Here is a 15885-nt window from a genome sequence, read left to right on the forward strand (position 1 = left end):
TCTAGTCTTCTATGAGCAGTGAACACACATCTGCTTGAAATGCAGTGACGGGAGATTTTGGTTTTCATTAAACTGAACAATATTTTTAGAACGTTCAACAGAGGTTGAATGAAAGGTCAAGTGCATGTTATGAATGACAACTGTACGGTTCTAGGTTTGCATCTTAAATGGAGCCATATTCCCTAAATAGCACCATATTCCCTAAAGAGCATCCTATTCCCTAAATGGCATCCTATTCCCTAAATGGCATCCTATTTGTTACGGTTTTCTTCTATCGAAAGGGAGGGGACCAAAATGCAGCGTGGTTATTCATAAACATCTTTAATAAAAGATGAAAAATGCAAACAGTATACAAAAACAATAACCGTGAAAAAACCGAAACAGCCTTATCTGGTGCAACAAACACAGAGACAGGAACAATCACCCACGAAACACTCAAAGAATATGGCTGCCTAAATATGGTTCCCAATCAGAGACAACAATAAACACCTGCCTCTGATTGAGAACCACTCTAGGCAACCATAGACTTACCTAGACTACTTCACGAAACCACAATCGCATAACCTACAAAAACCCCCTAGACAAAACACACCACATAAATACCCATGTCACCCCCTGCCCTGACCAAAATAATAAAGAAAACACAAAATACTAAGGCCAGGGCGTGACACTATTCCCTTAATAGCATCATATTCCCTAAATGGCATCCTATTCCCTAAATGGCATCCTATTCCCTAAATGGCATCCTATTCCCTAAATGGCATCTTATTCCCTAAATGGCACCCTATTCCCTAAATGGCACCCTATTCCCTAAATGGCACCCTATTCCTTATACAGACAGGGATGTATCAAAGCCTGAAACACACTGGTCTGGTATGAAGGCTTGACTCACAAAATCTACAAAACCAACATTCCCCACATGCACAGTGAGTACCAGTCATTACTGAGTCACACCAGCTCAACAATAGAATGGAGTCATGTCAAATGCAGGTACGGACCATTGTAGATACACTCACCATCACTTCTATACACTGTAGGTACACAAGCTGATCCTAGACCTGTGCCTACAGGAAACTACAACAATGTACACTCCCAGGGCCGTCTCTAGGACCTCCCAGGAAGTCCACCATACACCAGGAGGAGGATGTTAATTACTGTAAGATAATTGGACATTATATGAGTCATGTTGATGGTATCTCAGTTATAATGTGTCTAGAGTCATGTAGATGGTATCTCAGTTATAATGTGTCTAGAGTCATGTTGATGGTATCTCAGTTATAATGTGTCTAGAGTCATGTTGATGGTATCTCAGTTATAATGTGTCTAGAGTCATGTTGATGGTATCTCAGTTATAATGGGTCTAGAGTCATGTTGATGGTATCTCAGTTATAATGTGTCTAGAGTCATGTTGATGGTATCTCAGTTATAATGTGTCTAGAGTCATGTTGATGGTATCTCAGTTATGATGTGTCTAGAGTCATGTTGATGGTATCTCAGTTATAATGTGTCTAGAGTCATGGTGATGGTATCTCAGTTATAATGTGTCTAGAGTCATGTTGATGGTATCTCAGTTATAATGTGTCTAGAGTCATGTTGATGGTATCTCAGTTATAATGGGTCTAGAGTCATGTTGATGGTAACTCAGTTATAATGTGTCTAGAGTCATGTTGATGGTATCTCAGTTATAATGTGTCTAGAGTCATGTTGATGGTAACTCAGTTATAATGTGTCTAGAGTCATGTTGATGGTATCTCAGTTATAATGTGTCTAGAGTCATGTTGATGGTAACACAGTTATAATGTGTCTAGAGTCATGTTGATGGTATCTCAGTTATAATGGGTCTAGAGTCATGTTGATGGTATCTCAGTTATAATGTGTCTAGAGTCATGTTGATGGTATCTCAGTTATAATGTGTCTAGAGTCATGTTGATGGTATCTCAGTTGTAATGTGTCTAGAGTCATGTTGATGGTATCTCAGTTATAATGTGTCTAGAGTCATGTTGATGGTATCTCAGTTATAATGTGTCTAGAGTCATGTTGATGGTAACTCAGTTATAATGTGTCTAGAGTCATGTTGATGGTATCTCAGTTGTAATGTGTCTAGAGTCATGTTGATGGTATCTCAGTTATAATGTGTCTAGAGTCATGTTGATGGTATCTCAGTTATAATGTGTCTAGAGTCATGTTGATAGTATCTCAGTTATAATGGGTCTAGAGTCATGTTGATGGTAACTCAGTTATAATGTGTCTAGAGTCATGTTGATGGTAACTCAGTTATAATGTGTCTAGAGTCATGTTGATGGTATCTCAGTTATAATGTGTCTAGAGTCATGTTGATGGTATCTCAGTAGTTGTAGCTGATGCAATACCTTATAATCTGAGCAGTTTCACACGTTTCCATTTGAAATGTATACTAAGTGCTAGAGAGAGGAGTCACTACAGACACCCAGGTTCGAATCCAGGCTGTATCACAACCGGCCGTGATTGGGTGTCCCATAGGGCGGTGCACAATAAGCTACTGTAGGTTCATTCAGAACAGTGTTCGGCTCGCATGAGGTTTTCTATACACTTCCGCCACCGTGTGGGTACAAAGCTCGGTTGCAGATTTGATGAAAATGGAATTTGAGACAGTGCTGATATAACTAGCCTAATTTATTGTCAGGTAGTATTACATAGCGCTAAAACTAGTAGATTGAATGGTCAATGGGGTAACCTTTTAGCCGCCCCAGGGTTAGAGTGTTGGACTAGTAACCGAAAGGTTGCAAGTTCAAATCCCCGAGCTGACAAGGTACAATCTGTCGTTCTGCCCTTGAACAGGTAGATAACCCACTGTTCCTAGGCCGTCATTGAACATAATAATTTGTTCTTAACTGACTTGCATAGTTAAATAAAGGTACAATAAAAAATCAAATAAATAATAGGATACAATGCATGAGGGACACAAAGACACCAACATAGCAAAACGAAGATAAAGTAGGCTGTTGTGAATGTTAAATAAATAGCCTTCTGTGTTTGTTTATGTTTTACCCTCTGGTGGTCGCACAGCACCTCCATTCTTTTATTTTTTTTATGTTGTCCATAATCAGGTGACACCCAGCCCAGGCAGGCAGCAAAGGCGGTGAGATATTCTGAGCCACCGGAGTGATCGCTTGTCCGGCCTATCAGAGCGGGCCTTTCCGCTGTCTGACCCGAGAGGGAGGGCTCTATGAAGAGTGCACAGCGAGCTGTGAATATTGTTCGGTGTGAAGTTGAGTAAATTACTGTATTGCTGCAGATCTCAAGGGAAGTGATTCCCTTTCAAATCACACCTTCTGCTTTATTTTCGGTGCGTTCAACACTGCTTAAACGGCTACTGGACTATCATCAAAACGTTATTTACAACTATCACATGATGCTGCATTGTATGTCAAGTTGTAACTTCAGGCTATAGGCATGGCGTCTTCCGGATAGTGTGAAATCGCAGAGGCTCTAATTGAAGACATTTCTTCATAAGTGTTTGATGCATAATAGAAGTGGAAATCAGTAAGTTGTGGAGGAGGTCAACCGCACACATGTTGCAACTAAGCGCAACTTTCGATTTGCAGCAGGATGTGGTGTCAAGTATATTTAAGAAAGAGGCGACTGTAGGAATAATCAAAGGTAAGAGCTATCTGGTTGTATCGCTCGACCGATATCCAAAACGTATACTTTGTGCCTTTACGCACAAGGTGACAATGTGTGACAAATACCATGATAGTAGTGACACATGTAATGGCAAAATGTATTATTTTCTACTACAGAATACTCAGGGATCGTTGACACTCGGATCCTCAACATTGAAAGGGATGGAGGAGTCCTCTACTCCTGGAAAGTAAGTGGACACTGGGCAAGGGGCGTCCACATAGCATTATAATGGGTATGTCAAGCGTGACGTTCCACACATAACCAACAGTGTGCTCTTCAGGACGTGGTGGGGACATTCTCTCTGTCTAGGGTGCATCCCAATGGCACCCTATACCCTATAGTGCAGCATCCCAATGGCACCCTATACCCTATAGTGCAGCATCCCAATGGCACCCTATACTCTATAGTGCAGCATCCCAATGGCACCCTATACCCTATAGTGCAGCATCCCAATGGCACCCTATACCCTATAGTGCAGCATCCCAATGGCACCCTATACCCTATAGTGCAGCATCCCAATGGCACCCTATACTCTATAGTGCAGCATCCCAATGGCACCCTATAGTGCAGCATCCCAATGGCACCCTATACCCTATAGTGCAGCATCCCAATGGCACCCTATACCCTATAGTGCAGCATCCCAATGGCACCCTATACCCTATAGTGCACCACTTTTGACCAGGGCCCATGGGGATCTGGGACGTAGGCTCCAAATAGAAGCCCAAAGACTCATGACAGACCACTGCAGCTGAATAAGATACTGGTTAAGAGGTATTTCGTTTCTCTATAACATAGAGTTGTTCATAAAGTATCCTCAGACTGTGAGGGAGTGTTGAGCCCCACATAGACAGCTGAGATGTCATGGGCATAAGTATAGATCATTACACACACACACACACACACACACACACACACACACACAGTCATTATGAGCCGTAATGGCTTTGCTCCTCTCATCTCTCAGGGGGAAACCGGGACCACCAGGATCGGGAAATACGACCCCAATACCAGACAGAATAAGGTAGAGCCTCTGTGTGGGTGTGTATGTGACTGTGTGTGTTTGACTGTGAGTGAGTGAGTGTGTATATATGCCAGTCCATAGTCTTAATGGAATGTGAGGTTACTCCTAGTACACTGCCTGATCACCACCAGCTGTTTGTAGTGTTCATCATGGGCCCTAACCCCTGTCCCCTAACCCCTGTCCCCTGTCCCCTAACCCCTGTCCCCTTACCCCTCTCACCTCTCCCCTAACCCCTCTCTTCACAGCTCCTCTACACATTTGACAAGCAGGTGTGTGTCAGCAGCTGTTCTCTGAATAAGGAGGAGACTCTGCTGGGTAAGGACCTGTTCATGGACTAAGAAATAGAATGTGTAGAACATAAAGATACTTTAATTGTTCTATTGAATTCTATGGTGTAGAACAGATAAAACTCTAGAATCCATGGTATTCTAATTCTATGGTGTAGAACAGATATAACTCTAGAATCCATGGTATTCTAATTCTATGGTGTAGAACAGATAAAACTCTAGAATCCATGGTATTCTAATTCTATGGTGTAGAACAGATAAAACTCTAGAATCCATGCTATTCTAATTCTATGGTGTAGAACAGATAAAACTCTAGAATCCATGCTATTCTAATTCTATGTGACACACATGCGTAGTACAAAGACACACAGACAGTGAAACAAGGATCCTCACTAAAGTGTTGAGCCAGTGTCTCCTCCCCTAGTGTGTCAGTGTTAGACAAGATACAGGTTTTCCTACATACAGCCGACTGACATTTCCAGTCCAAGATTGTGATCACCCCGTGGGAGAACCTTATCATCACGAGAGAGGAACAATGTCTTGTGACTGAGCCGACAGCCAAGAGCCATTGTATTGAAGTCACGTCACTGAACCCACATCAACTCACATACTTGTCTTTTAATCTAATTTTTAGCGGTCAGTTTGGCACAGAGGTCAAGAACAGAGGAGCGCCTCAGACCAGGTACCTGTCTCCCCTTGGCTCGACCCCCACAAACACACTGACACACACACACCTCCCAACTCTGATACAGACAAACAAACACAGAAGCTGAAGATTAGAGAAATGCAACTCGACAGAAAACCATGTAAATCTACAGTATGTCATGAAGAGGGAAGTGGTAAGCTATATCCTGCTGATAACTAGCTCTCTGTTTCCCTCTGGTTCTCTGAGCCTTTAGGGAGACAGACCCGTGGCTGTATTCACTACAACTCTAATAGTCAGATGGGTAACATTCAGGATGTTATGAAGTATCTATCCACACATGCACCACAGGTTTTTAAGTGTTTCAAGTGTACTCTACACGACAGGTTCAAACTGTACACAACTATTGGCTGTAGGCCGCACTATATCGGTCACCTGTGTGTGTTGAATGAGTAGCAGTGATCACAAGGGCAGCGCAGGCGCTGAAGCAGTTTTCTGCTGTTTCAGGTCAGGGAAGTTAATCATTACCATATATAACACCTTTCAATTGTCTACTCCTAGTTTCAAAATGTCTGACCCTCCTCATTGAGATCCATCCCATTAACAACACTAAGGTCCTGAAGGCTGTCGACTGCCGGGTCAGAGTTCAGGTATAGAGCTGTTTTGTACTTGGACTCTACTGTACTCTTATCAGTTACACCTATTACAGTAAGCTTCCCCTCGGTTGTTATTACATTGATGTAACAACGTGCTATAACCTGGTTCTACTACAAAGAATGTTAACCAGTCATCTTTGGTTCCATACAGTTCCTCCATCCAGACACAGAGAGGGACTCGGTGCTGGAGAGTCACCTGCTGCTGGTAGCAGAAGATGGCTGTGAGTATCTGGGAAGTGAAGTGGTGTCGGATCTCTGAGGGTCACAGCTTTTAACTATGATAGTACAAAGACATTAGATGACACTGTTCTCTGTTTTTGGGAGAGTTTGGCCACTGGGCCTTCAGGGTTTAGGATTTGATCTTTGACCTTTGACCTTTCAGATGTGGAGCAGCTCCATGTGATGCTGGTCAGACAAGAGGGTTACAGAGTGGTGAGAAACACTGTCACAGACTATAGAGAACTGGAATGGAATGCAACTGTTCCGTAGTGACATCACTTCCTGTTGACTGATGTTCTAACAGGTGATGTTGAGCCCAGAGTGCCTGGCCAAAGACAGGGTGGCAGAGGAGTTCAGCTGGGTCCAGTGGGACAGCCAGACACAGAGACTCTTCTATCTCACACACAGGGTAACATACCACATATACAGTACCAGTCAAAAGTTTGGACACACCTACTCATTCAAGGGTTTTTCTTTATTTTTACTATTTTCTACATTATAGAATAATAGAAGACATCAACACTATCAAATAACACACAAGGAATCATGTAGTAACCAAAATATTCTTAAACAAATCTAAATAGATTTTATATTTGAGATTCTTCAAAGTAGCCAGCCTTTGCCTTGATGACAGCTTTGCACTATTGGCATTCTCTCAACCAGCTTCACCTGGAATGCTTTTACAACAGTCTTGAAGGAGTTCCAACATATACCGAGCACTTGTTGGCTGCTTTTCCTTCATTCTGCGGTCGTACCCATCCCAAACCATCTCAACTGGGTGGAGGTCGGGTGATTGTGGAGAACTAGGTCATCTGATGCAGCACTTCATCCCTCTCCTTGGTCAAATAGCACTTACACAGCCTGGAAGTGTGTTGGGTCATTGTCCTGTTGAAAAACAAATGATAGTCCCCATTAAGCACAAACCAAAGTAGGGTGGCTACTTTAAAGAATCTCAAATATAAACTATATTTGGATTTGTTTAACACTTATTTGGTTACTACATGATTCCATATGTGTTATTTTCATAGTTTTGATGTCTTCACTATTCTACAATGTAGAAAATACTAAAAATGAAGAAAGACCCTTGAATGAGTAGGTGTGTCCTAACTTTTGACCGGTACTGTAGGTAACACACTGTAGGCTCTGACCTGGGCAACAACACCTTAAACTAACCGGTTCCTTTTGAACTGTGAAGAAGAACGCATATAGTCCTGTGTGGCTCAGTCGGTAGAGCATGGCGCTTGCAACGCCAAGCGTCGTGGGTTCGATTCCCACTGGGGCCACCCATATGCAGTAGTGGCCCCAGCCGACTTGTAAGTCGCTTTGGACAAAAGCGTCTGCTAAATGGGATATATTATTATATTATATTATAAGAACGCAGAAATGCCTCCTGATAATGCAACAATGACCTCCCTTCTTTCTCTGTCAGGAAAAAGCTGTGCTGAAATGTGTGCAATTCGTCCATGACCGCGACTGTGAGACCTTGGTGAGACTTAGCAGCAGAAATCATTTAATCATGAACACTTTATGGGTAGTGTTTGATTTCAGGCCAGGATTCTTAATGCTTCCCCCTCTTTCCGACAGTTTGAGCTTGTACTGGAGTTGCCCTCTAACCCTTTCACCTGTATGAGGTAAGAATGAAAAGTGAAATTGAATTAAATAAGATAACTTTTCAGCTAAACTGTGTATTTCCTGAAAACACTTCATCAATATTCAGCCATTTCTCGTCATGCTGTATGGATAACTCCTTGTGTGTTTGACCCCTAGGTTTGTTAACCTGGGCTTTGACCATCACCAAGAGACGCAGCAGGAACGGGAGGAGATGAGGATGGTGGTGATCACCAATAACACAGGCAGGTTTTGGTTGAACATAAACTGATTCACCTCCATACTGTACTGTGTTGATAATGTTCTATGCTCGGAGAACATTCCTCTTTCATTAAGTTTGTCGTTATTTTGTTTGACATGGGACGTGAATGGAAACAGAGGGTAAGTGCTGTAGCTACTGTGATCTAGATGAACTGTGTCACTCCTTGATCAATGGACAGTTCAGTCCACCACCAGCACAATCACACTCCCTTCACAAAGCCCAGATTTAATACAACTTCTCAATTCTCAAGATTGCATTAGTCAAGCTGCACAATTGGAAATGCTGCAGGCTTCTCAATCGTAAAAATAATTTGTGTCTCTTTGAAAGGCCTATCAAATCTAAAGATGGTTGACGACGGCCCAGGGCCAGGATCATAATCACTTCATTGTGCTACTTATTCCAAATGACATTCAAGATTCAACCAATGAAACACTGTTGCTTTTAATAAGACCCCAATCAATACCACATTGTTAAAATTCTATCCTTCTGCTTCTTCTTCTGGTTCTGCTTCTTCTGCTTCTTCTTCTGGTTCTGCTTCTTCTTCTGGTTCTGCTTCTTCTTCTGGTTCTTCTGCTTCTTCTTCTGCTTCTTCTGCTTCTTCTTCTGCTTCTTCTGGTTCTTCTGCTTCTTCTTCTGGTTCTTCTGCTTCTTCTTCTGGTTCTTCTGCTTTTTCTTCTGCTTCTTCTGCTTTTTCTTCTGCTTCTGGTTCTTCTGGTTCTGCTTCTGCTTGTTCATCTGCTTCTTCTGGTTCTGCTTCTTCTTCTGCTTCTTCTGCTTCTTCTGGTTCTGCTTCTTCTATTTCTTCTTCTGGCTCTGCTTCTACTTCTTCTTCTGGTTTAGCTTCTTCTTCTTCTTTGTATTAATCTGTTGTTAGAGTGTAATTGGTTGTTTTAATACCTGCTCCTTACTGTTGATTGCAGGGAGTATGTGTGTGTGTTACAGCCAGCCTGCTTGTGTCAACCAGGAGATCACATACACCATAGTCCTGGTGCACAGAGGTTCAGTATTATACGTCTTACCATGTTGCATTGGTTCCATACATTATTCACAAATGACTAATTCAGTTCCGTCAGAGAAAATCCTAAATTCTTCTAAGTTTCAAGTTGTACATTGTAATCTACCAGAGCCTCTCTGCCCTCTACAGGCTGCAGTAAAACGTTCTCAGTGGCTCTGGATGGCACCCCTAGTCCATGTAGTACAGATCTCCTCCCTCTCTTCATCCCTATAGGTCAGTCAATACATCTGTCTCACAGACGTCCTGTCCATCCTATCACAACCCCTTCAGAACCTACTGGAACACTCTCACGCAGCCCACCCATCTTATCACAACCCCTTCAGAACCTACTGGAACACTCTCACACAGCCCATCCATCCTATCACACCCCCTTCATAACCTACTGGAACACTCCCACACAACCCATCCATCCTATCACAGCCCCTGATAGTGCTACTTCTACTTGGGACTGAGGAAGTGGTTTTAGGAGTTATTTGTGATAGGATGTTTATTATTATTGTACAGTAGACATTTACATAAGAGAACAAACAAATAAACCAACCAAAAACATTTGAGATCAGTCCAAGATAGCTGATGAATAAATGTAGACAAGCCTGCTGTTCTCTGCCCAGGTTACTACGTGGTAGTCTACCTGTCTGGTCACTTCCTGCACTGCATCAACACCAGGCAACAGGAGCTGCTCTGCCACAGCCTCTTCCTCTCAGGTAAGGCTCGACCTGGGGCATGTTCATCAGGACACACCGTAGCCAATTGTTTTGCAATGGGAAAGGAAATGTTTTATTTTTTATTTTTACGGTTGAGACACCTCTTTGTTTCACTCCATTACGTGTCTATGAACACGACCCTGGTTACCGACAGAAGTGGACTAATATGAGGAATAGGGAGTCATTTCAGATGCAGCCCAAGTGTGTGTTTGTTCAACTGGCCTCGGTGTAACTGTTACAGGTGTTGATGTTGGCCCCAGTGTAACTGTGTTGATGATGGCCTCAGTGTAACTGTGTTACAGGTGTTGATGATGGCCCCAGTGTAACTGTGTTGATGATGGCCCCAGTGTAACTGTGTTGATGATGGCCCCAGTGTAACTGTGTTACAGGTGTTGATGATGGCCCCAGTGTAACTGTGTTGATGATGGCCCCAGTGTAACTGTGTTACAGGTGTTGATGATGGCCCCAGTATAACTGTGTTGATGATGGCCCCAGTATAACTGTGTTGATGATGGCCCCAGTGTAACTGTGTTGATGATGGCCCCAGTATAACTGTGTTGATGATGGCCCCAGTGTAACTGTGTTGATGATGGCCCCAGTGTAACTGTGTTGATGATGGCCCCAGTGTAACTGTGTTACAGGTGTTGATGATGGCCCCAGTGTAACTGTGTTGATGATGGCCCCAGTATAACTGTGTTGATGATGGCCCCAGTGTAACTGTGTTGATGATGGCCCCAGTGTAACTGTGTTGATGATGGCCCCAGTGTAACTGTGTTGATGATGGCCCCAGTGTAACTGTGTTGATGATGGCCCCAGTATAACTGTGTTGATGATGGCCCCAGTATAACTGTGTTGATGATGGCCCCAGTGTAACTGTGTTGATGATGGCCCCAGTATAACTGTGTTGATGATGGCCCCAGTGTAACTGTGTTGATGATGGCCCCAGTGTAACTGTGTTGATGATGGCCCCAGTGTAACTGTGTTGATGATGGCCCCAGTATAACTGTGTTGATGATGGCCCCAGTATAACTGTGTTGATGATGGCCCCAGTATAACTGTGTTGATGATGGCCCCAGTGTAACTGTGTTGATGATGGCCCCAGTGTAACTGTGTTGATGATGGCCCCAGTATAACTGTGTTGATGATGGCCCCAGTATAACTGTTGATGATGGCCCCAGTATAACTGTGTTGATGATGGCCCCAGTATAACTGTGTTGATGATGGCCCCAGTATAACTGTGTTGATGATGGCCCCAGTGTAACTGTGTTGATGATGGCCCCAGTGTAACTGTGTTGATGATGGCCCCAGTATAACTGTGTTGCAGGTGTTGATGATGGCCCCAGTGTAACTGTGTTGATGATGGCCCCAGTGTAACTGTGTTTCAGGTGTTGATGATGGCCCCAGTGTAACTGTGTTGATGATGGCCCCAGTGTAACTGTGTTGATGATGGCCCCAGTGTAACTGTGTTGATGATGGCCCCAGTGTAACTGTGTTGATGATGGCCCCAGTGTAACTGTGTTGATGATGGCCCCAGTGTAACTGTGTTGATGATGGCCCCAGTGTAACTGTGTTGATGATGGCCCCAGAGTAACTGTTGATGATGGCCCCAGTGTCACTGTGTTGATGATGGCCCCAGTGTAACTGTGTTGATGATGGCCCCAGTGTCACTGTGTTGATGATGGCCCCAGTGTAACTGTGTTGATGATGGCCCCAGTGTAACTGTGTTGATGATGGCCCCAGTATAACTGTGTTGATGATGGCCCCAGTGTAACTGTGTTGATGATGGCCCCAGTATAACTGTGTTGATGATGGCCCCAGTATAACTGTGTTGATGATGGCCCCAGTGTAACAGTGTTGATGATGGCCCCAGTGTAACAGTGTTGATGATGGCCCCAGTGTAACTGTGTTGATGATGGCCCCAGTGTAACTGTGTTGATGATGGCCCCAGTATAACTGTGTTGATGATGGCCCCAGTGTAACTGTGTTGATGATGGCCCCAGTATAACTGTGTTGATGATGGCCCCAGTGTAACTGTGTTTCAGGTGTTGATGCAGAGCTGGGTGTGTTGGGATCAGACAGTGTGGTGTTGTCTCTACCCGAGTCCTCTCTGCTGGACCTGAACACAGGCAGGATGTACACTGTAGACCTCAACCCCTCCTTCCTCATGGACCTACTGCACTGCAGGTAGAATGGACTCGAATAGAATAGAATAGAATGGAATAGAATGGAATGGACTAGAATGGAATGGAGTAGAATGTAATAGAATGATATAGAATAGAATAACATAGAATACAATATAGCTCAATCCATTGTTGTATGGAAAATGGTCTTGAGTGTGTATTTCGTGCTTACTGCATGTAGAAGGTACTGGAGCATTGAGTGTTATAGTGATGGTACACTCCTCTGTTTATGTCGTATTCATGATGTCTTATGCTCTGTGCTGTAGCCACAGGAGACCTGACGCTCAACGCCTGGCTGCCCTGCACTGTCTGCTGCTCTACATGGGACCCAACGCTGCACTAGAACTGAAGGTAGGAGATGCAAGCAAAACCCACGAGAACACTTTGTTCAGAGAGAGAGAGAGCAAGAGAGACACAGTGTGTTTAAAATATATATATTTAACCTTTATTTATCCAGGTAGGCTAGTTGAGAACAAGTTCTCATTTTCAACTGCAGCCTGGCCAAGATAAAGCAAAGCAGTGCGAGACAGACATCAACACAGAGTTACACATGGGATTAAACAAACGTACAGTCAATAACACAATAGAGAAAAAGTCTATATACAGCGTGTGCAGATGAGGTAAGATTAGGGAGGTAAGGCAACAAATAGGCCATAGTGGCGAAGTAATTACATTATAGCAATTAAACACTGGAGTGATAGATGTGCAGAAGATGAATGTGCAAGTAGAGCTACTGGGGTGCAAAGGAGCAAAATAAATAACAGTATGGGGATGAGGTAGTTGGATGGGCTATTTACAGATGGGCTATGGACAGGTGCAGTGATCTGTGAGCTGCTCTGACAGCTGGAGCGTAAAGTTAGTGAGGGAGATATGATCTCCAGCTTCAGTGATTTTTGCAGTTCGTTCCAGTCATTGGCAGCAGAGAACTGGAAGGAGAGGCGGCCAAAGAAAGAATTGGTTTTGGGGGTGACTAGAGAGATATACCTGCTGGAGCGTGTGCTACAGGTGGGAGATGCTATGGTGACCAGCGAGCTGAGATAAGGGGGGACTTTACCTAGCAGGGTCTTGTAGATGACATGGAGCCAGTGGGTTTGGCGACGAGTATGAAGCGAGGGCCAGCCAATGAGAGCGTACATGTCGCAATGGTGGGTAGTATATGGGGCTTTGGTGACAAAACGGATTGCACTGTGATAGACTGCATCCAATTTGTTGAGTAGGGTATTGGAGGCTATTTTGTAAATAACATCGCCGAAGTCGAGGATTGGTAGGATGGTCAGTTTTACTAGGGTATGTTTGGCAGCATGAGTGAAGGATGCTTTGTTGCAAAATAGGAAGCCAATTCTAGATTTAACTTTGGATTGGAGATATTTGATATGGGTCTGGAAGGAGAGTTTACAGTCTAACCAGACACCTAAGTATTTGTAGTTGTTCACGTATTCTAAGTCAGAGCCGTCCAGAGTAGTGATGTTGGACAGGCGGGCAGGTGCAGGTAGCGATCGGTTGAAGAGCATGCATTTAGTTTTACTTGTATTTAAGAGCAGTTGGAGGCCATGGAAGGAGAGTTGTATGGCATTGAAGCTCGTCTGGAGGGTTGTTAACACAGTGTCCAAAGAAGGGCCAGAAGTATACAGAATGGTGTCGTCTGCGTAGAGGTGGATCAGAGATTCACCAGCAGCAAGAGCGACATCATTGATGTATACAGAGAAGAAAGTCGGCCCGAGAATTGAACCCTGTGGCACCCCCATTGTCCGGACTGCCAGAGGTCCGGACAACAGGCTGTCCGATTTGACACACTGAACTCTATCAGAGAAGTAATTGGTGAACTAGGCGAGGCAATCATTTGAGAAACCAAGGCTGCTGACTCTGCCGATAAGAATGTGGTGATTGACAGAGTCGAAAGCCTTGGCCAGGTCGATGAATACAGCTGCACAGTATTGTCTCTTATCGATGGCGGTTATGATATTATTTAGGACCTTGAGTGTGGCTGAGGTGCACCCACGACCAGCTCTGAAACCAGATTGCATAGCGGAGAAGGTACGGTGGGAATCGAAATGGTCGGTGATCTGTTTGTTAACTTGGCTTTCGCAGACCTTAGAAAGGCAGGGTAGGATAGATATAGGTCTGTAGCAGTTTGTCTAGAGTGTTGCCCCCTTTGAAGAGTGAAAGAGAGACGTTTTGGAGGGAGAAGTTTAGGACTGGATGTTGACCATGAGTCAGGTTGTTTATAATAGAGAAAGTGCTGCACTTGAAATCTCCATCTGCAGTACTTGTTCTAAACGGTGTCTCTGTGGCCATGACAACACAGTTAGAGAGGTAACCCGTCTTAGAGGTCCAGGAGGACGAGGCTGCTGTGGTTTCATTCACTCTGTGGAAACCCTTTACATAACATGGCTTCATGCATGTGTGGTAACACTGGAGTTACTATAGTAACACTACCAAGATGTTGTTACATAGCATAGCACTGCTGTTACTTCATGTGTTTTCTCTGCAGATCATAGATTGGATCTGTGACAATGTCATGCCGTTCGACACCTTCGATCAAATTCAGGAATTTATTCTGGGTAAGTGGAACAAGACTTATCATCGTTTTAAAATCTATTTTTGTGGTGTTTTATGGAAGACTCATCGTCTCCCTTCAACGACAGCGTCACTGTACAGGATCATCTATAAGAAGTGTCTCAGTCTGGATGAAGTCCTACCCTACTCCTCTGTGTTTGAGAAGAAGAAGGTACCTGAGGCTCTAGACCAGGTCCCCGGTGTCACCTGCACCACAGAGCTCCATGCTGAACCAGTGTTCAAAGGAAAGGTAAGATGTCTTTCACCCACTTGAGCTTTTCAATGACCTGATCAGTCACGTGTGTAATATTTAGTGATTTATTTCCAGGTTAGACACTAGGGGGCAGACAGGAGTGGGAAGCAGATCCAGTGCTCAGTAACAGATAAAGAATGCATATCTAATGAATTAAATGAAGAAGAGTTGTGTTGAAAGTAAGGACGTAATAATATTATATAAACTGGGCTATTTACAATGAAATACCCAGTGATTATTCTGTAGATGGAGGCTGTCTGTAATTAAAGGCAAAACATGAACCATTTGTTACAATCAAGTGCATTTCATTTAATGTTATGTAGTATGAACACCGTGCCATAAATCATTTAGTTTCCAAGGAGGTCTCAAGATGACCATAACAAATGGACTTAATATGCACAAACTGTAAAAGTAGTAAACATCTGGTGTTTACTAGATGTTTGGTGATGTTTGGCTGCAGGCCAGGAGTCTCCATGGTTATTGGGAAGAGCTGCAGTGGAGCACAGAAAAGATGAAGTACTTTGAGGCGGTTCCAAACCCACGATACAGAGCATCTCAGAACCTGCCAGACTGGACCAAGCTGCTCACTACCCTGGTGAGTTCTGTTCAGACCTAGAAATATGTAGCAGCATTGGTGAGTTCACACATATTAGAGGATCAAACTGCAGATCTAGAACCTCTCACAGTCTGCCAGAGTGGACCACGCTGCTCGCTACCCTGGTGAGTTCACACAGAGAGACTGGAATATAGATTATCTCTGGGAGCTCAGTGCACCACAGGAACCATGGTCTCTCTCTCTGATCCCAAGCTTTACACTG

At 43.8% G+C, this 15885-nt stretch overlaps 1 protein-coding gene across 3 annotated transcripts in view; it reads left to right on the forward strand.

The window, feature by feature from the left end:
- Positions 1 to 3190: 3190 nt before the first annotated feature.
- The window catches only part of LOC135532219 (gamma-secretase-activating protein-like), a 47322-nt gene continuing 34627 nt past the window's right edge, over positions 3191 to 15885 (forward strand). Inside the window, exons 1-20 of one of the 3 annotated variants that reach the window (XM_064959815.1) lie at positions 3191 to 3639; positions 3780 to 3850; positions 4628 to 4684; positions 4930 to 4999; positions 5606 to 5653; positions 6176 to 6264; positions 6422 to 6491; positions 6653 to 6702; positions 6794 to 6898; positions 7919 to 7975; positions 8074 to 8120; positions 8257 to 8346; positions 9284 to 9357; positions 9504 to 9587; positions 9986 to 10078; positions 12121 to 12262; positions 12525 to 12609; positions 14750 to 14819; positions 14904 to 15064; positions 15504 to 15662. In XM_064959815.1, coding sequence (XP_064815887.1) covers positions 3552 to 3639; positions 3780 to 3850; positions 4628 to 4684; positions 4930 to 4999; positions 5606 to 5653; positions 6176 to 6264; positions 6422 to 6491; positions 6653 to 6702; positions 6794 to 6898; positions 7919 to 7975; positions 8074 to 8120; positions 8257 to 8346; positions 9284 to 9357; positions 9504 to 9587; positions 9986 to 10078; positions 12121 to 12262; positions 12525 to 12609; positions 14750 to 14819; positions 14904 to 15064; positions 15504 to 15662 — 1710 coding nt within the window. In that variant the 5' untranslated portion in view covers positions 3191 to 3551. The remainder of the gene's footprint in view (positions 3640 to 3779; positions 3851 to 4627; positions 4685 to 4929; positions 5000 to 5605; positions 5654 to 6175; positions 6265 to 6421; positions 6492 to 6652; positions 6703 to 6793; positions 6899 to 7918; positions 7976 to 8073; positions 8121 to 8256; positions 8347 to 9283; positions 9358 to 9503; positions 9588 to 9985; positions 10079 to 12120; positions 12263 to 12524; positions 12610 to 14749; positions 14820 to 14903; positions 15065 to 15503; positions 15663 to 15885) is intronic. The other 2 variants (XM_064959813.1, XM_064959814.1) reach the window with 2 other exon arrangements.

The sequence above is a fragment of the Oncorhynchus masou genome, unplaced genomic scaffold (genome assembly GCF_036934945.1).
Source record: "Oncorhynchus masou masou isolate Uvic2021 unplaced genomic scaffold, UVic_Omas_1.1 unplaced_scaffold_1770, whole genome shotgun sequence".
In the NCBI taxonomy this organism is placed as follows: domain Eukaryota; kingdom Metazoa; phylum Chordata; class Actinopteri; order Salmoniformes; family Salmonidae; genus Oncorhynchus; species Oncorhynchus masou.